Source organism: Vidua macroura, chromosome 3, assembly GCF_024509145.1.
Source record: "Vidua macroura isolate BioBank_ID:100142 chromosome 3, ASM2450914v1, whole genome shotgun sequence".
Classification (NCBI taxonomy): Eukaryota; Metazoa; Chordata; class Aves; order Passeriformes; family Viduidae; genus Vidua; species Vidua macroura.
The window spans coordinates 11,100,223-11,126,877 of NC_071573.1; the positions used below are offsets into that span (position 1 = coordinate 11,100,223).

At 36.9% G+C, this 26,655-nt stretch overlaps 1 protein-coding gene across 9 annotated transcripts in view; it reads right to left on the reverse strand.

The window, feature by feature from the left end:
• QKI (QKI, KH domain containing RNA binding) overlaps nucleotides 1-26,655 on the reverse strand; it is a 149,560-nt gene that overhangs the window by 9,569 nt on the left and 113,336 nt on the right. For 2 of the 9 annotated variants that reach the window (XM_053972326.1, XM_053972329.1), the window contains 3 exons: nucleotides 7,420-7,507; nucleotides 4,791-5,063; nucleotides 2,109-2,183 (listed from right to left, as the gene is read on the reverse strand). In XM_053972326.1, coding sequence (XP_053828301.1) covers nucleotides 2,109-2,183; nucleotides 4,791-5,063; nucleotides 7,420-7,507 — 436 coding nt within the window. Of the gene's footprint in view, nucleotides 1-2,098; nucleotides 2,955-4,779; nucleotides 5,088-7,419; nucleotides 7,508-26,655 lie in introns of those variants that run through there. The other 7 variants (XM_053972324.1, XM_053972327.1, XM_053972328.1 and 4 more) reach the window with 5 other exon arrangements.

Here is a 26,655-nt window from a genome sequence, read left to right on the forward strand (position 1 = left end):
TTAAAATTCAAAATACAATGAAGTTCAGTTGTAAAATTAACTGGGATTATTTATGTAAGACTTTAAAATAATCATTTCCTGAAATATCAGAATGGTTTTCCTTAGAGAAGTATGCATGATTTATTCCACAGGAAAAAGATATGTATTTATTTCTCTGCTTAAGACAGTGGGTTTCCAATATTGCTAGAGACGAATGCTGGTTTATTAGAAAATGGCTGTATTTTAAAAGAAGGTGAAATTATGCCAATAATTAATTTAAATTACTTTTAAGTGACCCAGATGAAACATCTAGGCCTTTCCAAATATATTTAAATATATTTAAAATCTATATTGAGAAAATATTATAATGATAAACTACAAAATGGTATTTTCTCCATGAAAACACCCTTATCCCCACTTTATCTGTGTATTTACTAGCTGTCTCAGGTAAATATCTAATTACACAATAGGCAGCCATATCCGTCACCTGAAACTATCACTGAAGATCATAAAGGACCATTAGCAAAAAACTGGATTTGCATCAGGCCAAATTTTCAAAGACAACCAAATCCTTACCACCAATTTCTTTTGACTGAGATAAAAAAAAAAAAAAATCAACCTATTTCCTTTTTTACTCCTTTCTTTTTGTAAGCATGGGCTATGACCTTTAACTGATTATATTCTGTTGCCCCATTGAAGAGTTCTCAAGAAATGAGAACAAGACAATGGGCTGCAAATAGTGGGCAGTGATATAGAACAATCTAACAGAAAACTAGTGTCCTGTATCAGTTTTCTGTAAAGTCTAAGATCATATCAAAGATAAAAATGTTACATAAATATACCAAATATCTAGGAGAGCCCCTTTTACTGTATTGACCAGAATCTGTATTCTCTCTTATAGTTAATTTATGGAAGGTTGTGAGAAGTGGTCAATGTTAGGAGATGTCAGATCTGTCACTGGAATTTGGCTTTTGAATATTACAATATCATGGAAACCTGCACACAACATTGATTTGGATGAGAGCAGAATAATAATACTTGGCACATAATGCTTTGCATCCTCAAAGCCCTGTACAAAACAAGAACCCCCACAACACCCCTGTGAGGTAGGGAAGTATTATTATCCTTATTTGACCAATGGGAAACCATACACAGAGAGATTAAATGACTTGCTAAAAACCACAGTGAGTCAGCAGCAGGGATGGGATAAGAATTCATCCCCCACACTGATTCCTAGCCAATGTCAATAAACCGAAATTATCAGTTTTCTCAATAAGCTTAAACACTTCATTCAGGGGTCCAAAGGCATGACACTCGAGGAACAGGAGAAAAATGAAGATTTACTTTCCATTCAAGGGTTAAAGAGAGATGCCCAAATATTGGATGTCATCTCACCAACAGGTCTTCAAAAGTTGTTTCTCCTTCAGGTTACACATTTTAGCAGCAAAAGGCAAATACCAAGAAATAGATTTTGGAAAAAAACCCCAAAACCAAAACAACCAAAACACCCTCCCCTTCCCCTACCCACACTAATTTAAACTCAAACAACTTTTGAAGTTATCTTCACAGCCCTTACCTTTCTGAATTCAGCTAGGTATCTGAGAACATGCATCCTCCTCATAATATACAGTACAGTGGCTCAAAAGTTTATTGGAAAAAAAGGAATCTAAATCTTCAGATTTCTCCAAACACAGACAGGAGGCATTTATTCCTTTACTTCTTTCTCATTAAGCAACCATCCATTCATTTTATTTTGCAACACCAATCTGATATTTCCATGCCAATTAAAAGAATGAACCGGGGGGAAGGGAAGAGGGGAACATGACCAAATTAATTATTGCAGCACTGATTTCATAGCGTTTCCTGATGCAGATAGAGTTTCATTTTTAAAACTGAATCAGTTATAGAATTTCTGTTGAATATATTTAATTGAGCTGGGAAAGCCAAGTTTAGAATTTTTTTTAAAAACTGCAAGCATTCCCAAAGCTTTAAAATATTAAGTGTCCAGGTTTTTGAGAAAAATCATGAATGGGTCAAGACCGGGTATTTGGTTAACCAGCTGTGGTGTTGCAAATCTCATGTACACTCAAAGCACTTCTTACAAACAAGAACTGCAGAACTAAACTAACCTCGGTCTGCGGTCACAATCCTTTGGTAAGGATGGACACGCATATCGTGCCTTCGAACTTTAGTAGCCACCGCACCTAGTTAAATTGCAATTACCAAGACAAAGTTAGAAAACATTCACAGAAAACATTAACAGCAGGTTTATCAAAATGGATTTAAATGATCATTAACTACAAAAGTTCATTTTAAGAAAAGCGACAAGTTAAGGCACAGTAGTTTCAAATCTTAATCTTAAAAAGAAGTTTATCTGTGCAGATTAATATTGCATTTATTTTAAACATCCTGGCCTTAACCTGTTTAATCCATTCATTTACAATCCCAAAATTACAGTATTTCATGAAATCTATTAGACCCAAGCACATTTAAGCTTTACTAGTCACATATTCACTGAAGTGCCTTTCTTGCAGCAGGACTATTTTAAATAATGCCATCTTTAATACTGACAATTATTTGCTAACCTTAAGATCACTTCCAGTTCTACCACAAAAAAAAAGTTTTAAAGCAATTCTTCAAGCCTACAGATTGTGATTTTAAACTTTAAGTCAATAAGTATGAACTGCAATGAATTAGGTGATTAGTAAAGCAAACACTAAATAGAACACTTAGCAGTCAGTATACTACTATACACTCATAAATTACAACTACTCTGTAATAATAGGACCTAATCCAAATTAATAGCACTATTTTATTTTAAATCTATGTGCAAAAAAGTGCAAGTAAGTCACTGACTGCTAGGCCAAGCTTTTTTCAAGGCTGCTGAAAACTAAGCATTTGTTAAAATTCAGATCTGATGAAGGATCAGTTAAGACCGTTCTTGAATTCTTAGCCTTTCGTTGGGAAAGCCATACCTGAAGATAAAAGGAAGGGAATTGAAAGTTAGTCACCAACTAAAATTTGATCTCAACACCAACATCCCCAAAAATAGACAGGGATGGATTTCTCTGCCATTTTTACCAGAATTATTTTAAAACATCTTAAAAGTCCACCACAAAAATGGACAAAATACTGTTAATGAGAATGAGCATGTAACAAAACTCAATGAAATCCAAATTTAATGAAATTAATTCTATACAATTGCTCAGATAACAGAGCAGATGTATTAAGAGTTATCGATTCTAGGCAGCTAAAGTGGGAGTGTGGAGTTTTTTTTCCCTGCTCCCTTTTCCTTCTTTAAATAACATTTTTTTGATGAGGTCTGTTTTGGGCAATACACCTCACAGAGTTAAGCCCAAGAGTATACAATGGTTTCAGATGCCATTTTAGAAGTAATTTTAATTTTTCCCCTCAGATCTCTTTATAGAAAATCCTGCAAGAAATCCAGGTTCCCTGCATTGTAATAAACTTTACTCTGGAATGTTGTATTTTTTTACTTGCTATCAACTGAATTCAGAAAAGGAACTTGCCACTAACCACTAACAGCTATGTTGATGAACTCTCTGTGACTTTACCCCAGGATGTACCACAACTGGGCTCACAGACTGGGGGTAGAGGAGCTAGGAAGAATATTTACATGTTTGTGGGAAATTAATAAATGATAATGTTATCATATGCTCACAGAATGCATACTTTTGTCCTGCTAGAATTTTTGTTATTGATTCACTAATCCTGCAAGACAGAAGTCTGAATTAAATTTTCTTTTTTACTGTACATAATGTGTAAACATGCACACATACAGGTAACTCACCAAGTATTTGTCACGTGAAACACTGATTTTTTGCAATACTTCCAACAAAATATTGACTTTGAACCTTATTGTCCAGTGTTCATTAGAGATGTTTAGAATTCGTGTAAATCAATAACTGCCACTGAACAAACTAAGATCAAAGTCCTATAAAATCAACATTATGCAGCACCAAGGTCATATGCAATTCAAAACAAACTGAAGAGGAAAGATTATTTAGATTCTGGAGAGGGTAGGGAAGGAAGAAACTATTGGAACTGCTTGTTCCATATTGGCCAGTTAACTGAATTGTCACGGCTGCTTTATCATTCTTGCCTTCACACACCAAGTCAGTGGTCTGAAATATTAGGAATGATGGACATTTCAATACAACGTATATAAAAGAAGCCATCAGTAAAGTTGATAATTTTATTGTTCTTTGGTGAGAACTTGGTTTGCTTTGTATTCATTCACTGAAATAATTTTCTGCTCACAATATAATTTAGTGCTTTCTGACACTGAGAGATTTATCAGTTGCATACTAAATAAACAAAAACTCCAACTGAACAAAGACTTTTCCACTCCCTCCAGTTTTCCTACTAATACGATATAGCAAAATAAGCCCTCTCTTCCAAAAACTGCTGAATCTTAATTTATGTTAAAGAGAATACAAACTGATCTGTTATTCATGGGAGCCCAGGTGACATGTAATAGACCTCAACTTGTATATAGCCTTTTTTCCCCCTTGCCTATATATCTACCATCTCATATCATATGAACATGAAGACTTTATTTTTGGTAAATTTATTAATATAAACTAAGCACACATATTCATGAATGCTGAATATATTTAACAGGTTTAAGAGCTGCACCATTTGAGGAGCTCTCCTAGGTGGTTTTGATATATCTGAAATAAGTTTGTTGCTTCAGGTTTTTTTCTTTGAGCTCCATGAACCTCTACCTTGCAAACACAACAGAAGCACAAGCAACACATTCTCCAGTCATCCACGTACAAAGGTCTTACCTAATACACCACTAGGTTCAATAGGGTACTCAAGGATTGATGTAGCTGGTGCCAGCGTGTAGGGGTATTCGTATGGTGTGTAAATTAAACCGGCCTCGGGTCCGGGTGGAACTATTGCAGCGGTGGGATGAGGAGTTCCGTTTGGCATGACAGCGGTTTGTATTTGTCTGATCAAAGGCATTATGGTAGGGCCAGCTGGCGTAGGAGTACGCAGGGCAGCTGGTGGGAGAACAGGCGCAGGCCCAGTAATAATCCTTGGAGCCTGGGCTGTTGCTGCAAGAGAAAAGGCAAGGGCTGCTACAGTAAGCAAAGAAATTCAGAGGGAAGTATGGAGATAGTAGTACAAAACGTGGAAAGAATGGGAAAAAAGGGAAAAAGTAGGAAAGAAGAAAAATAAAAGGAAATCATTAGTACATGCGCTGATCACACAGTGCCAAAGCACACCATTCAAATGCAAACAGCTTTCCATTTTCCAGTGTGATTAAGTATGAACATGCAAAATAAAAAAGCCATTGTAAAACAGTGAGGTAGATTTCTCAAACAGGTTACACAGCATGAAAGCTCCATTTAGACCACATTTCTTCATTTATGCTATCCAGACTGCATGAGACTGAGATGCATGCAGGAAATACAAGGAAAATACTATCACAATCAAATACAGAGTACAAAATTTAGTGCATCTATAGAGTCCACAGACACTCAGTTATGCAGAGCTGCTGTATGAGTCGAGTTTTTATATGTCTTAAAATTGTATATAAACATATACATAATTCCCATTTCCAGGATCAGTGAAGTTGAAGATGACCTTGGAACATGAATTGGTCCTGTCCTACCCTAACAGGAATAGAATAGGTTCGAATTTTACTTCCATATAAAATTTCACCAAATAACATACTTCTTTTGTGTTAGAAGTTCACCATCACCTTGCTTAAGTTAAAGAAAATAGGTGGTTTTTCTGTTTTGGTTTGTTTTTTTTTGTTTGTTTGTGGTGGTTTTGTTTGTTTTCTGAAGTGGTGCTAGCAGATTTAATTAAGTGTTATTTGAAGCCTGTTGGCACACCAGATGAACAACAACTTAAGCACTAGGCACATCTGCTGGTAACAGTCAATCTTAAAGGGTTGCAATTTATGTATTTCTATGCACTACTGTTGATCTACATTGATTTTACTCACAGGTGGCCTGGAAAGAGAAATGTGGCAAAGTTTTTCAGATTTGAGACTGGTGCATATTTAAAATTATTTTTATTTTTTAAACAAAAATGCTCCAATAATTTAAAACTGGTGCTCAAATATTTATATTTCCTTTCCTAAACAGAAATAAACCAGTACAGCTTCTACATCTTCAACTTTTCAGTAAAATCAAAACACAAAGACTGAAATTTTCTTATCAAATAATGAGTATTAGTGAGGCAATCTCCAGTCAAAAAGGAAATAAAAAATTCCATCTTCCCACTTATACTGATACAATAGATCAATGGGAACAGACCAGACAAAGAAATTGCTCAAATTAATAAAAAATTTTCAGTGCAAAAGTTTGCATCAATTTAAGCTATTCTGGAAGATATTTTACTCATAAATCTGCAATAATTTAGAGACTACCATATATTTAAAACTGATCTAGCTTTAAATATCATAGTGTCCGTTAGGGCTGAAAGATTTACCATTACCATTGTAGTCGTAAAAGCCCTTGCTTATGTCCCTTTTCAAATCAGAATAATTGCACTGGTGTAAGCACTCTCAAATTGACCTAACTGCATTCCAACCTTTAAACATAATCAACATTGAAATGGGGACTGTGTGGAGAAACAAATTTGCAAATATCAGTAGGTCCTTAGTGAAAAGACTGATGTAACTGTGCTTACATTTGACATCTGTATCACAGCTACAGCAAAAATGTACTTTTGAACAGCGTCACCAACTATATTTTTGGGAGGAGAAATCAGATTTTCAACTGAAGAAAATAATTTGTATTACACATAATAGGTATATGCTTTCATTAGTAGGTGCGTGTAATTAATTTTCAAGTGTAAACTTGTGCATACATGCGTTTGCAAAAGCATTTTCACACAAATGTAATGGAAGTAATCGTAAAAAGGGCTCATTACATCACTGATCCGTGTGAACTCAGCTGTGAAATCAGTTGATGAATTGTTGGTAAAACATAACATTGGGGGTACACATGCAAGCAAGATGAAAGGAAGGAATATAATACAGAAAAATGTATTCACAGTATCTTGAACATCTGTACCATTTTAAAATTCAATCTCTAAAAATAAAAATGCAAAGGAGTCTACTGTCCTTTAAATGCTTTAAGGAAAAAATGACTGTAAAATAGAAAAATCTGGCTTAAGGGTTGAGGTTTTTTATACTATATATATTTGTAAATACTTCAACCCAAACACACTGTTAAAAAAATAATGGGGACAAGAAACAAGCTAAAGAACCCCGCAAATGGACATAACTTATCTCCCAAAAATATTTTGCAACAGCTACCCACAGTTTTGTTGGGCTCTTACTGCCTTCCATTCTCCAACATGAATTGCTACTGTACTTTTTCCAAAGGTAGCTTTAATATTCAAAGCCTGCAAACACTTCTATGGCATTGACCCTTGAACTCATGACATGCTTACGTGATTTGATGTTGGCATCTCTGTAGGTGCCATTCAGAATTGCAAGCTCCATCAGCTGCATCTTTTTAAGGCTGTCTTCTCCTTCTGCCTGTGTATGAAAAAATGGGAAGGAAGTCAGGATTATGAACTCACTAGTGCACAAGATCTAAGTGACCTAGAATAAAATTGTTGAAGTTCTAACCAAGCAAAATACCTGCTTACCATTAGTCACAAAAGCAGCAAGCTTTGTCAACTTTTCCATAAAATTAAGTGGAAGTTGCCAGGTGACTCATGAAAGCTTGTTAACAAATGTCTTAAAAGAGTTTTGGAAAAGGTTCATAACATAAATAATAAAAATTAAGAATTAAACATAAGTTGCATTTGGTAGAAATCATTTAAGGATTTTTTTTCCTCAAACACATTTTCATGTACTCCTAAAGGTATCTTTAAAAAAATTGTATTATTGGGCCAGAGGAAGAATAGCCATCACAAATTTTAAGTACTGCGATTTATTGCAATTTGCTCCATTAGAGTCGATACTGACTAGTGTGGGGGTGGGGCAAACAAAAAAATAAACAACAGTCTTTGAGTAGCTTCCAGACAGGATATTGACAACTGCCCTGAGGCAGAATTCCTAATTCTGGCACACGTAATGTATTCCGATGAGGATATAAATACTATTTACACAGCATACATTACTCTTGGTTTTGCTTCAATAAAAACTACTTCCCTGAAGTTACCTACTCCTTTGATATCGTGCAGGTTGCATAAATATTAAGCAGTGTTCATTAGAACAATGCTCACTTTTTCAGTTAATAATGGAAATATTTCTAACAGTAAAATTTCATTTTTAAGACCAGAGATTTTCTGATCTGTCTTTTCAAAAATACTGCAATTTGTTTAGTCTACACTCTATTGAGCAGAAAACGTGATTATGATCTAGGAAACACAAGAGGGATGGTCAATGACCACTTGAATGTTAGGTTACCACCTTGCCTCCTGTATGGAATGCCACTGCTGAAATTCTTGAGTCAGGCGCAGAGAAGGGCAGCTTTCCTGCAAACTGCAATGCATTCCTTTGCTAAACTGGATTTCTTACATTTTTACTTATCTAATCACACAATATTTTCCATGTATTTGGAACAGTATTTTCCAAGTTAATGAGCTTGTTATACATACTTTACTCCCAAACTATAGATTAGTAATTTACTAAAGTCCGAGACAAAAATAGTTTTCAAATTTTATCTAAGCAAATCCAGTACTTATTGTGAGGTATACTCAAGGGCCATGACCCCTTGCAAAGGGAACTTTTAGCAGCTGATTTTGATCAACAACTCAAAATCAGCACGGTAAGATGAGTCAACACTGAATTCCTTTCAAATATCAGAAATTGAAAGTCCCAATTGTAATGCTGAGGATTTGCATAAACACCAAGATTATCACACAGTAAACATTCAGAATACACTGAAAGTTAGACATTTTCTCTGTATGTTAAATACTGTATGGCAGGGCAAGTTGGCACTAATACTAAAAAAGGAAATATACATTCAATTACCATCTTAACTAGAAATTAATTGTACAGTTAAGTACTGTACCATCCAGAAATGTCAGACACCATAGTACCACAGGCCTTTTGAAATACAAAATGTGCTGATTCTAGCAATCTTAACACAGAAGAGATTTATAATTTACATGCAAAATAATTTTATCTTCTTTTTTAAATAAACTATTTTTCCATTGCATCTTTGCTGGTAAATTACCTAAGCAATCATGACACAATAAAACCAATTCCAAATCTATTTCCCTATCCAGAGCTCACAAATTCTCACCATTCTGGCTATACCTTATCGAAGTTATTTTAGCAATAAAGATTTTTTAACACATTGATTAATCTTTTCCCCTCCCCCGTAAGTTGTACTTTATTTGCGTTTTGTTTGCATTCATGTATTTATTTATTTGAAAGTGTGTAACAAGGAAACCTCCTCACAATGTCAGCTGCATCTCCCATATAGTTCCATTAATGTTACTAAAATTGCACACTTCCTCCAAATAAGACCTTCAGGAGATTGATCTACGCCATTAATGACTTTCAGTAAATGCTGAATATTACACTCCACTTGCTAGGATAATTTTAGTAACCCTAATCCCAGATTTTGCACCACAGTGAATATTTCCCAATATAACTATTTATAGGATAATAATTTTAAGACAGAAAATATTTTTACCCTTTTGATACGGTCAGAAGAAGGCGGTATAAGTCCAAATAATCATTCTTAATTTAACACTTTCCTACAGGTCACTACTGTTTTCTATTAGAAAAGATGTTGCAATTACTAGGCTTTATGAAGTATATTTATGGAAGTACCAGTGGACTTAAACAAAGCAGACCAAGTCCTTCATTTTATTTTTGAGATTTGTTTCTCTAGACTATGCTCAGCAGCTGATAAACTTTTCTTCTTTTAAAGAAAATCCAAAATACAGCTTAAAATTTTCCCTTAAAAACTGTGTCAGTAAAAAATCAAAGATGCATGATGTGGAGTTGCATTACCAGACATTAGCACTGACTTCTGACTTCCGGTGCTTTGATTTTTAAAGCATTTATTAGATATTAAAAAAAAAAACAAAACCCAACCCGAACAAAACTCACCTCACCGCTTTAAAAAACACGTGTAACGCTGACCACAAGGTCATGGTTCCGGCTCCTCCCAGAAGATGGCACTGTTTGTTGTACAATGCCACCTCTGCAGGACATGGGTGTGCAGCACCGCTGCCACCACCCACCCTACCAGCGCTGCCCAAAATCCTGCTGCCCCTCGCACTCTGCCCTTGGAACAGTCACTTGCCACCTCCCCTCATGGTGAAGCCACAGAAGTGCCCAGGACCCGTTGGGACACAGTGTCGTATCCTTCACTCTCTGGTACCAAGCCCTCCACTTGCACATCCTTCACCAATAGCCAACCCCTCAAATTTCCAAGAACTGTGTCAGAGCAAGGGGCTCATGTTTTTCCCTGCCCTAACCTCTCACTTCTTTGCTGACAGATGATCAAATGAGGCACATGAGATCTATCTTAGCTCCAGGCATTCCTGCAGGCACTGTTTGTTAAAGCAAAGAGAGGTTGCATCAGGGATACAAAGGCAATCTCTAAAGGGACAGTACATTACCTGTACAATAGCTGCAACAAAGCTCAGTCATTTGTACCAAAAGGAAGCTACTTTGAGCAAACATCAATAAGGTCACTTAAAACTAGATTTGCATTACTAAGTTGAAGCTCAAGTGATTGACTCAAACCTCTCATCCTCTTAAATCTCCAGTGCTTTCCTTGTATTTATCATGTACAAAATAACGTGGAGATTAAAAAAAAAAAGCCTTAAATGGTATACTGAAATGTAATTCTTTAAATGTAAGCAACTACTTGCAAATGCTCACTGAATACAAATACGATGGAAGCAGTAAATCCTAACAAAGCCACCTGTGCACAGACACCGCTGGGTGCTGTTCTGTGAACACACAGCCTGTAACTCCTCACAGTAGCTCAACTCTACCTGGGCTAGCAATAAATAGACCTAAAGGAGACCAAATGCCAGTGAGGACTATGATTTTAAGTAACTTGCTTTCTAATCTTTGTCAGTGTAGGATTAGAGTTGCAAGGCTCAAAACACAAGTGCCACCTACATGAAGTCTCTGGGAAACACTTCCTAAAAAACACAATTTTGAACTAAATAGACAGTGCTGACCATACAAATGCCCAGTTAAAACCACAGTTGCCTTCCCTACTTTGGACAACATTGAGAGTTTCACAAAAAAAGAATGCAGTTTATTATATAACTGCTATTAGTAAGAGCTTGTTTCATGTCATGAAATGGGGAGCTTAGATAAAACACTCCGATGAATTATTTTCATTATCAATGTCCAAGCTATACTTCAACCTCAGATATTCCAAGACCTCCAGAAAATCCTCTATTTTAGGTACTGAAATGCCCGATTCTCATGTGCATACAGTACCCTGAGGAGTATCATACACTTTATCTTCTTATTTATATACAAAACATACATACACTAGATACATTTGTTATCCAGGTGGAAGATAGACAGGCATGCAGACTCCAAAGGTAAATGCCTTCATTGTGCAATGTCAATGAAGGACTTCAGCAGATGACAACAGTTTTCAGAGGTGAAAGGTGGACTGTTAGATCCTGTCAATTCTGAGAAGCCTGTAACAAATTACAGCAGAGAAGGAAAGAAACATAGTATTTAAAAGAAGGATCAAGTAGCAGTGTTTAGGATAGAGCAGAGATCCATAAACTAGACCTATAGAGACAGCCAGTGGCCACACTGCCCTGCCATGCTGCTGCCAGGCCCAAAAGGAGCATCACTGCAGCTCAGGTAATTCAGAAACCAAACAATCCACTCACTTGTGTCATAGCTGGGATCCCTTATTCTGACAGAGCTTCTTGAGCCTTACAGTCTCACGCACGTAAGTCTCAAAATGCTCTCTGATTTTCATTATTACTAGGGCTGGAAGGGAAGGCTTTCAACACATCTCTATGCTTTCCCCATATAATGCTCAATTTTCTTTTAAAGTAACTGCTTAGGAAAATATTCCCCCCCTATGTTCATAACAAATAGATCCTCATATTTAGGTGATGTCAGTGACTTTCGTTGACAGTCTAGCTTCCAGATGTCACACATTTCAGATGACGTTTTTGCAATCCTGTCACATCCCTGTACTTCAGCTGAATTCTCATTAACTGAAGTGAGCCCAGCCCCAGGAAAGGCAACAGACAATTTTATTATTTTGGACAAAATGCAGCGAAGTCTGGCTTTGGGGACTGGTTCTTTATAAGCTGTTCCAGGGCTGTCCTTTCAGGCTCAGAGCAGGAGCAGCAAGTGGGAAGAGAAAATGATGGCGGGGCAAAACAACAGCCAGATCAGCCAGGAACACAAGGGCCAAAAAGCAGTCCCCATCTTCCCCTGCCAACTGCAGCAGGCCTGTCCCACCAGGCTCATGGAAAGAATGTCCAGGGGCCTCAGCAGCATGACAGCACCAAAATCTCCCAAGCATCTCAGCAACCTCTCGTGCAGAACTGCCTCCCTGCCTGCTCCACACCACTGCTGGTTAATTAAACAGCAGCTCTCGGCAGCAGCTTTCCTACCACCCACCCTTGGAGAAAACTCTTCCAGCTACCAAACAGTTTGTCCATGTCCATGCACCCTTCTACACATTTGCTTCAAGTACAGAGAATTCTTCTAAGAACACACTATATTTTTCAGAATGCAGGTAAGGCAATAAATAATTTTAGGTGCACTCCAAGCAGAAGGGCAGAGGACTTAGCAGTTATGGAAGAACACTACACTAATGAACAAGAATAAATACTTAAAAATCTTCCTCAAATAGAAAAGTAATTTAAAATTGCCACATAAAATAAACATAACTTTTCTCCCACCTGGAAATACACCCATTAAATATGAAGATTAATTATTCTTTAGACTACATAGTATATCTGCATAGTATAAGCCACCTACTATTTACTAATTTAGTAGGAATTTTGGTAAAATGCAATAGCATCACTGAAATATTTTACTGTCATTGATCTTATCCTACTTATCCAGGAGGCAGTGCTGCTCCTCAGGGGTCTGTCACCCTGCCTTCCCGCAGTCCCCAGCTGCTCTACAGCCCAACAGCTGCAGCTTGGAGGCTTGCACTGTGACACAGGCTGGATTCTCAGGCTCTAGAATGCTTTTATCTCCCTCACAAAGAAAAATCTTCCACTGCAATTCACTTGTAGATCAGTAAGTATTCCTAACATACCAGGCTCCAGTCAAACAGTCTTTACACATGAATGTCTCCATTCAGTGACAAAAACCTTCCATTCATAATTTATAAACAAAAAAAACCTTACAGACATTATACTAAAAATTCCTAGACATACATGATTAAACAAAAAAACAGATCTCAGGCATCAATATATTGTAAAATATACTACAAAGGCTAAAACACATTGGAATTTTTCAAGCTGAAGTATTTATGCTTAAAATCCATGTTTGAAAGATTTTTTTTTTTCGTATCTAAGTTGTTGAAAGTGATGTATCTATAGCAACAATATCCTAGAAAAGAATACAGGTAACTAGATGTGAAAGACAAAGAGCTTTTTTGTAGGACTCTGAATGGGAGTACCTCAACTATTAATCAATTACCTAGTGCAAGAGATTAGATTTTACTTTTGTAAAGGCTTTTGGTTCTGGTAAATTACTCTGTTACTCAGAATTAAAGAAAACATCTCATCCTCCCTTTCCCTCAAAAAAATCTGGCAGAGACCTTCAAGTTTCCCATGCCCAGAATGTAAATATTGATAGCTAGAAGTTGCTAGTAAACACATGCAGCAGACTTTCTCATCCTTGATTATACACTTCTGAGGGTGATGGAGCAGAAATCCTACACCATAGCTTTGTTTGTTTTGAGGGGAATTGCTCAAAGAGGTCTTTTCTGTCACAGTTGGGCACCTATTCTTGTATTAGAGGAAACGTTCCCAAATGCTTTAACAACAAAGACTTCCAGACCAGCCATATTTCTCAGAGTCCTGTACGTCAACAATCCTATGGCACTGAACAGGTGGTAAAACTATAGCTCAGTTATTTCTCTATTTCAACACTGACACAAACTACTATGGCTATGAGGACAGGCAGAGATAAATTAGCATCATTATTTCTTCTGGGCAACACAGTCTGCTTATCTTCTTCAAAGCAAGCTCTCAGTTCAAATGATATGCAAAGAAGACTTGTGCTGTTTCACTTGACAAATTCATTGGTCATAATGTTAAAGATACACTAGGGGGAAAAGGCAGCCTATCTTTTTACACTTCCCATCACCTTATCTGACATATCCCTGTTTAATCATGATACTTGCCTTACCAGTAATACTTTTGAGAGTCCTGATGCCCTCCCTCCCTCACTTTCCATTTCTGCACAAAGAAAATACAGATAAGGTACAGAAAATTGGCAGATAGTGTGTTTTACAAGCCAGACTGAAATACAGCGTCAGTGGAACTTACAAGTTTGCTTCACCATATATTCCCCTAGGTACTAGCTGGTAGCACACTGGGGTGGGGAGAATTTTGCTTGACCTTAACAGGTCAACATTTCTTTAGGACAGATGTGACGGGACGGGCTCATATTTAAATCACAGGGGTCTGGGCTTTGAAGGAAAAAAAAGAAAAGGCCACCTGGATAGGTTAAATCAGGCCCTCAACAATACTTAATTTCAGAACTTGATTTTTGCTTTGCAGTTTTTTTTTTTTTAATTATCATTCCTATTTTCCTTGCACGTCTATTTTACTGTTTTTAATAAAATCTGTGATAAGAATCTCTATACACCACACTGGAGAGCTTCAGTAATTCATAAAGCTCCATAATAGGAATGCATTGTTCATGACACACATATACACCCTAAACACCAAAAAATTCTACAGGAAAAAAAAAGCACAGTACATTCTAAAATCTCTTTAAAAGGCAGAATAATACTGAGATGCATTCAGATTTATTTGCTAGCATAGACATCTGCTGATATTTGTATTAAGATTCAAATGAAATACCTATCAATCTGAAGGCATCTATCTATGCAATCTAAAGCATTAGACCTATTTTTAGCAATGTGCAAGCCCAGTTTAAAAACGTTCAGCGCTGAACACTTCACTGTTGGTATTTCTAGTTTTGGAATGCTGGACATTCAAAATGCCTCCTCACTGGTTAGTTCAATTCTGAAAACAGCAGTTAAACTATTAGCACAGCGAATTAGATAGTACCAGGCAAGCCTCTTGAACAAATTTCCCACATATGCCTCTACCAGCAACATCCTGAGTTCCATCAGCATCCTAGGAATCTGAAGAAAGAAGAATGCAAACACGACCTATATTATGCAGGTCTTTATTCCAGCTGTAGCCTTTGGAACAGACTGAACAGTGCCAGAACACTCAGACAGTGTTGACACATTCCACTTTTATCAGGACAAATTCATTAACCCATCTTGAGTTTTCAGTAAATTATAAAAACAATTTAAGTAATATATGCTACAAAATGACCTATGATCAAGGTGGTTGTTCTAACAGGTACAAATTAGAGGCAGTTGTTAGAAATATATCAACAGAATGATTAATTAAAACATTTACAGTAAGTGGAGCCTGACCTGTAATATTTATTTTCCCTCTGTCATCCTAGGAGGTCTCTACTCAAAGTTTGAGTTTATGCACTTGAAATAGCTGTAAATTACCCTGAACTGCAAAGGCACCTAAATCAAATACTGAAGGGGGTGGGTATATGGGGGGCAAGATGGGAGGGGAGAGCCCCATTTAAGGGTTTCAAAACTAGTTTTTTTGTTGCAAACTCAAGAGATCCCAGTGCCACATAGTCTTCTTTCCAGCTATGCTAATGGTTTACTCCATGAACAAAGCCTCTCATTTTCAAAATGGCACTTGAGATATGACTGCATGTTTTCATATGGAAAACATGTCCAGGATGTTTTGAATCTGTTCCCACCCAGAAATAATTAAAAAAAAAGAAAGAAAAATGACATTTCCTATCAAATTTAGTAACCAAGAAAGAATGTGAGGAGTCTCTCTCTTTAGAGCAACAGAAGAAAACTAACTACTGGTGACAGGGAGCACAAAGACTGTTGCTGTAAATTAGTGCATGTCGAAATTTCAAGGGTATCTTGTCTCACGTGTTTCATTAAACACAGGATCCAGGGCTGCACACTACCACATGGGAATTCAAGCTGCAGTAGTAACTTCTAAGACATTTTTATCTTCAGCAGGAGATGTCCTGAAAATGTAATGCTGACTAATTAAAATAAACTACTTTATTACAATATGGACTAAAGCCATGAACGTTTAGGCTTCTCCAGTTGTAAAATGTTAGTATTCAGGGAGCAGTGGTCTTCCAATAGCTTATTCAACTGTCACACTTACTGCTCTACTCTTTATTTTCAACAGAAATTCTGACAGCTAAATGTGATATTAAAAATTTGTTCCTTCATTTCACCTACACTCACTTTTGCAAAATACTTGCCTTAATAGTTTTATTTTCAAAATGACTGTTTTCTGCACACACAAAACCTCTAAGGTTGAGGCATGTAATGACTGTTTCATTCTGAACTTTACATAAAGCTACCATCTACAAAACAGTATTGTTTTAAACCTAAAATGCCCAAAAATTCGACCAAGTTAAGTTTTACATTTCTAATCCAACTAATGAAATAGAACATTAGAAGCCTACAAGGAGATACACACTGAGTATATACCTGCAGTAATTTTCAACAGCTGCTAAAAAGTGAATGAGTACTAAAAGGTCACAATTATTTCCAACTGCTTACATGCCTACAAGCAGCCCATAGCTGTGTTGAATCTAACACCACATGAGCATCTCATATGCACTTTACTGGTACTCCAGTACTAATGTTTAAATACTATTTAAAAATCCAAGTTAGCTCTTCCATGAACACCACAAATGCCTCTCCAGTTCTTGAACTCTCAAAGCTGATGAAGTCCAGGAGAAGGGGGTGATGATATTCCAACTGGCCAGTCTCCTCTTGTATGGCTGCTAAAACCCACTTTCACACAGCTTAAAAATACAGAGAAGTGAAAAAACTAATTGTGTGCCTTCTCTTTAGGGGACAAATATGTCAATCATACGACCTTCTGTCCGAAGGCTCGGGCTGCTCGAGGCAGCGTGTTGCTAGGGAGAGGCCTTTCTCTGCTATTTACTGAGCCTTCTTTTCAGCTTTTAGAGACCGGCCAACCCTTGTTTTCCACAGACAGCAGCGAGAACCGGTGCTGCCTGGCAGGGACTGGCACAAAGGGCCTTTGAGGAGCACCTCTTCCCCAGGGAGCCACACCACTGCTGGGCACACCTGACCAGCACAGCATTCCCTCCTCTTTCAGACACAGCCCTAACCTGTGGCTACCGCGGGGCGTGGATGGCCAGCGACCTTCCCTGCCTCAAGGAAAGGCAGAGCCATTCTGGCTGCTGCAGGCTGCCTGAGGAGCCTGAGCTGCACACAGCAGCCACAGGTGTGTGCTGTGAGGTGTCCATCACTTCACAGCACCAGGCAGCAAAGCACAGGTTTGATCACAAACTGACAAAAGGCAGCTTTTTGACTCCTGACAGCCCTGAAAATTTCTTTGTGCTGTCACTTAGGAGCTGAGCATGGAAGTTCCGCCTATCGGTTTGTATCATTATTTTGTTTCTATGCAACATAAATTTAGCATTAAAAGCATTTTTAAAAGCCGTTTAAGATAATCTCAATTTGCAAAAATACTTCTGACACCTGCAAATATTAAGTAAAAATATACATACAACAGATTTTAATTTTTTATTCAATTCCTTTAATCTTAGCAACTTCAGTTATAAAAGATTAGTGGATTCTTAGTAAATCATGAAAATCATGCAGCATGCTGCAGTTTCTTGTACCTACTCAAGAATTTTCTGAGGTATATACAGTTTCTGTACCTACAGAATAACAGAAGTGATGATAATTTGACTTTTTTTAAAAATGTGGTTCACATAATTTTCCAGTGCAATTACCTGGAATAAATCAAACATACACAAGTCTTGTTTTAATTATTCATCATAGTTCTTGGGGGAAAAAAAAGTGAAACCTGAAACTGGAGTAAGTGTCAAAGAAAATTAAACCAACTTCATTTTTGAAGATGTTCACCTTTTGGGCTTTGGGAATTAATCACATACTTTAAGATGAGTATTTCTCATCCTGATTTTGACAAATAAGAACCACCTATTTTTCATAATGTATTAATATGAAGTCAGTTTCTTATGATATTCTACTTTGTATATGAGATTTTTATTCTGCTAGGTTTTAAAACCAGATTACAAATACTTATTACTGAAAATAGGGTACATTAGCAGTAACGAAAATTTAAGTTTTGAAAGTATTCCTAGTGCTTAAAAAAAAATACCCCTTACATTCTGATAAAAGATACCAAATTGCAATAGAAATATCTTTCTGTTACCCACCGATTTGCAAAAGGAATTTGTATTTCACCAATTTATGTTTATAAAACTTGTTAAATTAAAAAACCCAACCAAACAAAAAATCCCAAGAGCAACAACAAAAAAACCCTCGAAACCAACCCTTTCCCCTCTCCCCACTACCCCCTGTAAATAAGACCATGGTTTTTATAGAAAGTATTTCCTGGAATCTGCAGAAAAACCTACACATTTTTCCCCCCTGCCCAAGACTATTCAGATGCCATGCATAAATAACAAACGCTACCAATGTTGTACGTGGGCCATGTTTCAGAACTCTCTCACAAGCACGTACAGGTTATGACAGCTCATGTATTGAAATGAGACTGTGGTATAGCAAACATCATCTTCTGTTCAGAAGGTACTGAGATCATGGGGCACCTGACTAGAGACTTGCCAAAGTAAAAGTACTGGTTAACCTGTTTGGAAAATCCCTGAATAAATTACTGACCAGAATTTTTAAATCTCTTTTTTTCCTAAAATCCTACATTACCAGAATAAACTATTATAATCTTTTTCTATATAATAATTGAGCCTATATGATAAGACAATTAAGTTCTTTAAGTGTAATCTTCTGTCCTAGAATGAGAGATGTATCAGGCCTATCTTAAATAATTAATTTGACCATTCTTCCCTGCTGTTCTACACACTAATTTAAAAATCTGCCTCCTCAGCAGACACAGACACTAAAGAAACCATTTAGCAGGACTCACAGTATAAATTTGATCTAATTTCACTGCAATTTAAAGCCTATACTGGGACAGAAATATTCAGGACCTCTGTGTTTCTCTTTTGCTGTTGATCATTGCATGTTTTATAACGTTGCACCTGAACAACTTGCTACAGACTAGATATTACACCAAAACTTCATTTAATGGTTTCCCTTTTTCATTTTTTAAGCAGCTGGGTACCTGAACCGTGGCTGAAACAAACTGCAGTCACTGAGCCACCCTAGATCAATGCTGTCATGTCATGCTCAGGAAACCATTCTTGACAGGATACTCCTGCAATGTTTCTATGCAGCATCTCCCCTGTAGCTTCTAACTAACCTTAAATGCCAGATGCATATTGTAGGACCTTTGTAGAGAACACACAATGTTGGTATTAAAAATATTAATCCACCCTAATAACACCAAACTGTTCCAGTGGTAACTTCATTTCTTCCTACAAACTCCCTACCAGTGCCTTGCCCTTCACTCTCATATGAGATTTTCACCTGCTTTCTGAACGATCCTTGAGTCCCATTAAACAAGTAACACTGTCCTATTTCTAGATTTCTGACTCAATTTTTCACATCTTTCTGTTTGAATATTGTTCAGACACTCTGGTTCTCTAAACATTTATTGTTCTAATCCAATTTTTAGGAGAAACAAATTTAGACTTAGATGTTAGGAATATGTAGAATTAAATTGTCCTTCAGAGACTGCAGAATTATACTTTTGTATTGTAGTAGACAAGGTGCACAACCATAAGCAAAAGCAGCTTAAAATACATCTTCTACTACAAGACAAATCACCTTAGTGCTTCTTAATCTCCTGAGCCTCAGAATCTCATGAATATTTCAAAATAATACCTAAATTCACACAGTCTCTAATTTTATGGAATATATTCTTATACATAGCACTTTGCAGTAAAAACCTCCCTCAATGTGTGTAAAAACTAATACACAGGAAAAAAAAACATAACCAAAACCAGAAAAAGTGTATTTTAAGCTTTCAGTTACATGACGTGGCTGAAAAATTAAGAAGTAAACCTAAAAATGATGAAAATTTTTGGACACTCAGAGTAACTAAGAATATTCATTCACTCAGCATTAATGAGAAGAGACAAATGAAATTCTTTTCCTTAAGCCAAGGGAAATAAGGACAACAAAGGTACAAAAGGTGTGAAAAGCAAGGCATATAATTCTGAAGCAATTCAAATGAATGGACAAATTATTGGAATTTTGTTTCCGGAATGTCTAAAAGTAAGTTGCTGTGCATCCGTGCATGACTGAGTTCAGAAAGCTAAGACTTTGAAAAACAGAGGATGGAATGGGAATCAATCATACAGAAAACTTAGGAAGAATAATTTCAGAGGAAACAAGTTCAGACAAGTTTACCTAGCAAATACAACAGTCGATTCCAGAATGTAAAAAATTAAAATGCCATCCTTAAGACTTTTTCCCAGGCTACAAATTAGTTCAGGATGGTTAGGCTGAGGTTTTACACTGCTGTCAAAGGAGTCAAAAACTATTTTCAAGATGTAAAAAGCCTCTCAACTGGCACTCCTCTGGTACTTTAAGCCAATTTCGCTAGTGGTGGTCACGGCTCTTTCCTTACTGCTGCTCTCCTGTATCCATCACTGGGATCCATGACAACTGAACCATGCCAACTTGCTCATCTGGCAACACTTTTTTTTTTAAAGCTATATATTTTTCTGCCAGGTTACAAAACTGTAGGACCTCACTGCAGACTCACCAGTAGGCAGGAGAGACTGATGGGAGCTGACACCTCAGTGTGCCAACTGACGCAGTTCCATGTGGAACTGGGAGTCTTAGTCTTGCTAATTCTGAAGCCCAGCAGTTTAATCTTCTTTTCTAACTGGAAACCACCACCTGACCACTAAAATAATTTTTTTTCATATTAAAATATTCAATTTCATTTTTCTTGTTCCTCGTTCTCCTACAATTATTTTTTTATAGTTTTTGCCCATTTCTTCACATATAATCATTCTCCTTTCTGTCTTTCTTCTCTCTTGATGCCAACCTTCAGTGGAGAAATACTATTACTAGCTTTTCTTGGCCAACTGTACTGATCACACTCCTCTAGGTTACCTTAAACCTATGAGAAGTCTATTCCTCCATTTGTAGATTTGCTCACCGGGAGCAACGGCTACAATCTCAATTATTTACTTACTACTCTAAGTACACACATTTACATTTTGCAGAGATATTTGAACTTCTTTGATATTTACAGGCCATGTTCTAAAAGCACTGAAAAAAACCTAATTTCAAACCTCTAGAAACATCATCTTAAACTGGCAATTCTTACACCTTATACCAGCAACTTTAATTCCATAGCAGTTAAATAGTGCATCCAGTACGTACAAAGCTCCATGTTAAAAAACTGAAAATAATACTTGATTTGATAGTGTGAGTACTCTACAAAAATCAATTTCCTTATTGATATTTTTTTCCTTTTTGTGTATTACATTCGTCTATAGAACTACCCTAAGTGAGAGCTGCTGATTTTCTTTAGCCAAGAATTGTACAACTTAGATTATGCATTTTGTTTTCATGTCTCTGCATGCAACGTTAATTTTAGCATAACAGTATATAAACACTTCTGACCTGAAGTTCAGATACCTACAATACACATCCAAAGAACTTGCTGTCAAAAGTTTACAAGTTAGTAAGTGAAAAAATTGCACAGGGAAACAAACTGTTGGAATCTGAAGATCAAAGGCAAAAGTAACAATGCCCCAGCAGAAGCAGAATTAAATGGAGACTGGATAAAAATACTTGCAAGAGAGGTTATTAGAAAAGAGGGAGTGCCCAGAGAAGAAACAGCTGCTATCCCTACTGGTCTAGCAGCATGCACATTTCTTTGATTCTCTGGATTCCTGGACCAGCAGGAGCCAAGAACCCTCAAAATATAACAAATTAAACACAGAGAACAAGTACTTTGCATAGCTTCCCACTTCTTCCCCATTACAGTATTCCCACCTTTTCTGTGTGCATACCCCTGACACTTCCTCTGTGTTCTCTGGTGCTGGCTGAGACATTCAACAAGGTGATATACCTCTCCAAAAACCCCAGAAAATTTGTCAGTTACTTTTCTAGCACTTAGAAAATAAAGTCAGCTCACAGAAAAATCTATTAAGTGTTTTTTTATGATATCCATCCACAAATTAATTAGCCTGCAGCTTCATTCAGGATTGAAGCAGGAAGGGGACTTTCGCTTTCATTATGAAACAACAGGCTCATCACAAGTCATGAGAACATACTTCAGATGAAATCAGATTCAGATCTAAGCAGGCCCATCTCAGTTTTACCTAAAACCAGACTTTTTTCCTGTATGCCATACTTTTAGATGGTAAAATGATAAGGTTTCTCCTATGCTGCTCGTGAGGTAAAAGACAGACTATCCTTCAAATGAAATACTCATCTTCTATCAGGTAACTTGCCTGATGTACGTTTTCATGAACTTTTGAGGAGGATGTTTCTGGTGTGACTGATCAATAAGTTTTAGGTTATGAAAATCCTTCATTAAGAAAAAAATTACGTGAAATACTAGGCAGCAATTCCCACCTCTTTCACAGGTATTGCAAAACTAAATTTATACTGTGTAGCCTAGATTCAGTTATCAGTAATTTTTAACTATCCCTATCTCAACATCTGACCTAGCCAAAAAATCCCACCAGTTTAAGCTTTTCCTGCACTCCCACTGCCACTTATTTTCATCTCAGTTTTGCAAGTCAAGCAGAGAGAAGAGGAAGAACACACAAAATGTGATATAATATAGGTCCCAATCAAGCCCCACAACCTATGGAACTAAAATTCTGAAATGGAGAAAAAATCCCAGAGTGTGAAATCTGAAAACTGTAATACCAATATATATAATTTTTTTCCATATTTTTTACCACCTGATTTCTGTAAATAGCATCGATTTGCACAGGTGCTGTAAGGTATTGGAACTAAGGACCTAAGTGATGCACTCAGTTCAACCCAATATCCCAAAGAGTCCTCTGTAGCATTGCCTTTTCTGTATATTTTAATGCTGATAATGTCCTCTAATCATTTAACAACCCTCTTATAATACAGAGCGTAGAAGTTTTCATAGTTTCAGTTTCTCAAGCCACTCCACAAACACTTAGATAATATTTTTACTGTAAATATTTATAAATATTTTATTATAAAATTTTGCCTTCCAGTAACTCATCTAAGAAGTAAGAAAGTATGGGGGTGGGGATCAAGTCTGATGGAATCAATTCCCTGACAGTATTTCTTAAAGTAACTTTAAATGAACAGTTAAAATGTTGAGTATTAGTAAGAATAAATGCTGCTCTTGTTCTCTTCTAATTTCTTCGGAGATATTCTGAAGTTTCACAGAAACAGTACCCCGAGGCTACCAAACAGCTTCAGCTGCATCATTAGTAACAGTTCAGGAATTTGTTAGAACTTAGCAGCTGTTCAACCACTGAATCACCAGCACAAATTTACTATTTTCCTTTGCTAATTTACAGGATTCCTGCTAGTGATGTAAGATTATATCAAGGAGTTCAAAACGTATTTTTATGGCTTTAAACGGAAGTTAAAATTACTGCCATTACGGCACTACTGCTCTCTTTTTAATTAGTTCCACCTCCATATCCTAATACTTATGATGGGTAAAGATTTGAGATATGTACTAGAAAGGATCACAAGGCAACATTTAAGCCTTAAGCTATATAACCGATATCAATTATTTTGGGGAAAACACTGCATACTGTTTCAAGGATGACGTGTCCTCGAGTATACACTTTTAAAGCTAGCATCAAAGTATTCAAGCACATCGTAATGTTCCCGATTTCTTTAAGTCACCCGATCTAAGTGGCTGGGAGAACATTAACACATGCTTCCAAACAAGCGGCGCTGAACACCGGCCATCAGCTCTTCCCCAGCCTACTACAGCTGACTTCTGGAGCACAGCTGAAGGTTAAACAAGCATAAGTGATGTTCATCACTTGAGGCACTTGTGAAAGCACCAAGTCCATCTTCTCACATTTCAATAGCATCGGTGCTGACAAAGAAGTCGGCGGGTCAAAGCCCAACTCCCTTTAGAGAGAAGGCAGGCAGGCCTGAGCTGGGAAAACATTTACATGTGACCCGAGGAAAAAAAAAAAAAACAACAGTTTGAAGGGCCATAGGACCTTATTTGTTTTCGAAAGAAACCTCAATGCCCTCCCTCCCCTTTCAGAAGCAGATCTGACAAGTGTTGTAATAAATATTACATGCACAGAGGAAAGTTGAAATCAATAGCAGGTTAATGTTTATTGAAACAATACAGAGAACCATTTTTAATAGCATTACTTGAAAATAGATCTAATCTAGCAAAGGAAATTCAATTTATGTTTAGAGCAATCAGATGTTGCTTTTTACTTCGGGGATTTGTTGCAAACTATGTCTCTCAAAATGTGCTTACTGTACTGTATTTAGCAGAAACAGTTTAGCCTTAATAAGCTGATAGTCTGCAAGGGAGCATGGATCAACTTATTCTCATTAAGAATGTAAGCAGCTTTCTAACAGCCTTCTTTGCTGTTCAGCCCATGCCAGAGAAAGCAGGGATCTCTCCTCTAAACCCCGTAATTTATGAGTTTATTCAAACTCACCAAATTGCTTTAAGTAAACGCCTCTTATATTTGAAAATTCCCATGGCAACTCATTTAGTTTGGCAGGAAGGCAGACCCAAATTCAATCCTTTTATCCTCCTGCTAAACCATTACAATGGTAATTCTGCTCTGACACTCTGAAGAGACTGCTAATTACTGTACGCGGGTCCCCAGACAGATTCCCCATTCAGATTAAAATGGCTGTGCGCGGCAGAGAGCAGCAGCAACACCTTTGTGCTCAGGAAGGGATGTACTCTCACATTACGGCTTTTGACAAGAGAGGCTCCAAGACTGCGAAGACAAAGCACCTCCTATCCACTAAGTCATGCAGAACAAACACTGAGGAAGGCAAAAAGCCAGCGGAATGACAGCGAAGGAGACAACCCAACCACTAACTTCAGCGTCTCGACTACTGAAGGTACTTAGTCACCTCTCGAATGAGATTAATTAATCTTGTTATTGCCATTATATACCACATGTAATAGCCTAAACTACAGCTCAAGGAACTACATAAAATGCTACTGAGTATTGTGTCATTATTTTCCATGTGCAAGAGCCCGCTGCCTGCCTGTCATGAGAATGTCCCAGTTTTTACAAAGCCACCCAGGCCCTTTTACAGCGTTATTTATTTTGAGAAGGGGACGTGCAGATTTCGTAGCAAAGCTTTTCACCTCCCCTGTCATTTTTAATCGAGAAAAGTGAAGGAAACTTATGACTGCACCCTTGCTCTTTTGCCCTAGCTGTTCCCTTTTTCACTGAAATGAAAACAGCAGCTCAATGCTGAAGAGAATAAACATTTTCCGTTTCTAGACTAACAGTGCACTGGAAAAGCCTAAACCCTGGCTTAACTCATTCTACGTCAAATGAAGATGGTGGTCTGTGCTCCAAAAAAATAATTTTAGTCTGTTTTGGTCATACCACCATTTCTTTTGGAGCAGGAACACCCATAATAAACATTAAAACGTTTCTTCCTTTCTCCACATGAACACTTACCAAAACTAGTTAAAATCTAAATGTGCAAAAGACACATTCTTAGAAAGTTAATCAAAAGGGAAGTCAACTTTTAAAATGTTAAGCGATCACATAATACATTTAATTTCAAAACATATCGTCTGATTTCTCTTTTAATCTGAAGTGAATAGCTAACATCTCATACTTGTTTTTTCAAAGTATGACTTTAAATTCTGCATTAGTTTGATTCATAACATTTGGTAAGTTAAGCTTTCACTTAAAAAATTACTGACATATGCTAAACCAACTGCATATTTGTTTTGAGAACAGATTTAGTTCTAAAATCCTATATGCAATGGCAAACAAGAAACCCAAAGACGATTTCATCACACAACATTTCTAATGAAATGCAGCCATACTGTTAAAAAACATCATTAAAAAGTAGGCTGACTCATCTGATAAAGCAGTTAGATCCATCTGGCCCAATTAGTGAAGCAGTCTACAACTTCTACCAAGACAAAAAAACAAACAAACAAACAAAAAAAAACAAAACAAAACAAAACAAAAACAAACCCCCAAAAAAACCCAAACCAAACCTAAAAATCCCAAACAAAAAAAAACCACAACAAAACAACTAAACAACCAACACCACCACCACAAAAAAAAAACCCACCAAAACCAAACCGGAAAAAAACCAAACCAAAACAAAAACAAAAAAAAACAAAACAAAAACAAAAACAAAAAAAAAACCAAAAAAACAAACCAAACCATTTATTGCTTCATCTGACCTCTACAAGCAATTCCTTGAGTGGTTTATAAGGATGCTGGTGAAGTCAGGACTAGTACCAAACAACAGATACAAACAATCTAACAATGTACTTTAATCTGAGATGTAAGAAGCATTTGAGATAAAACCATAC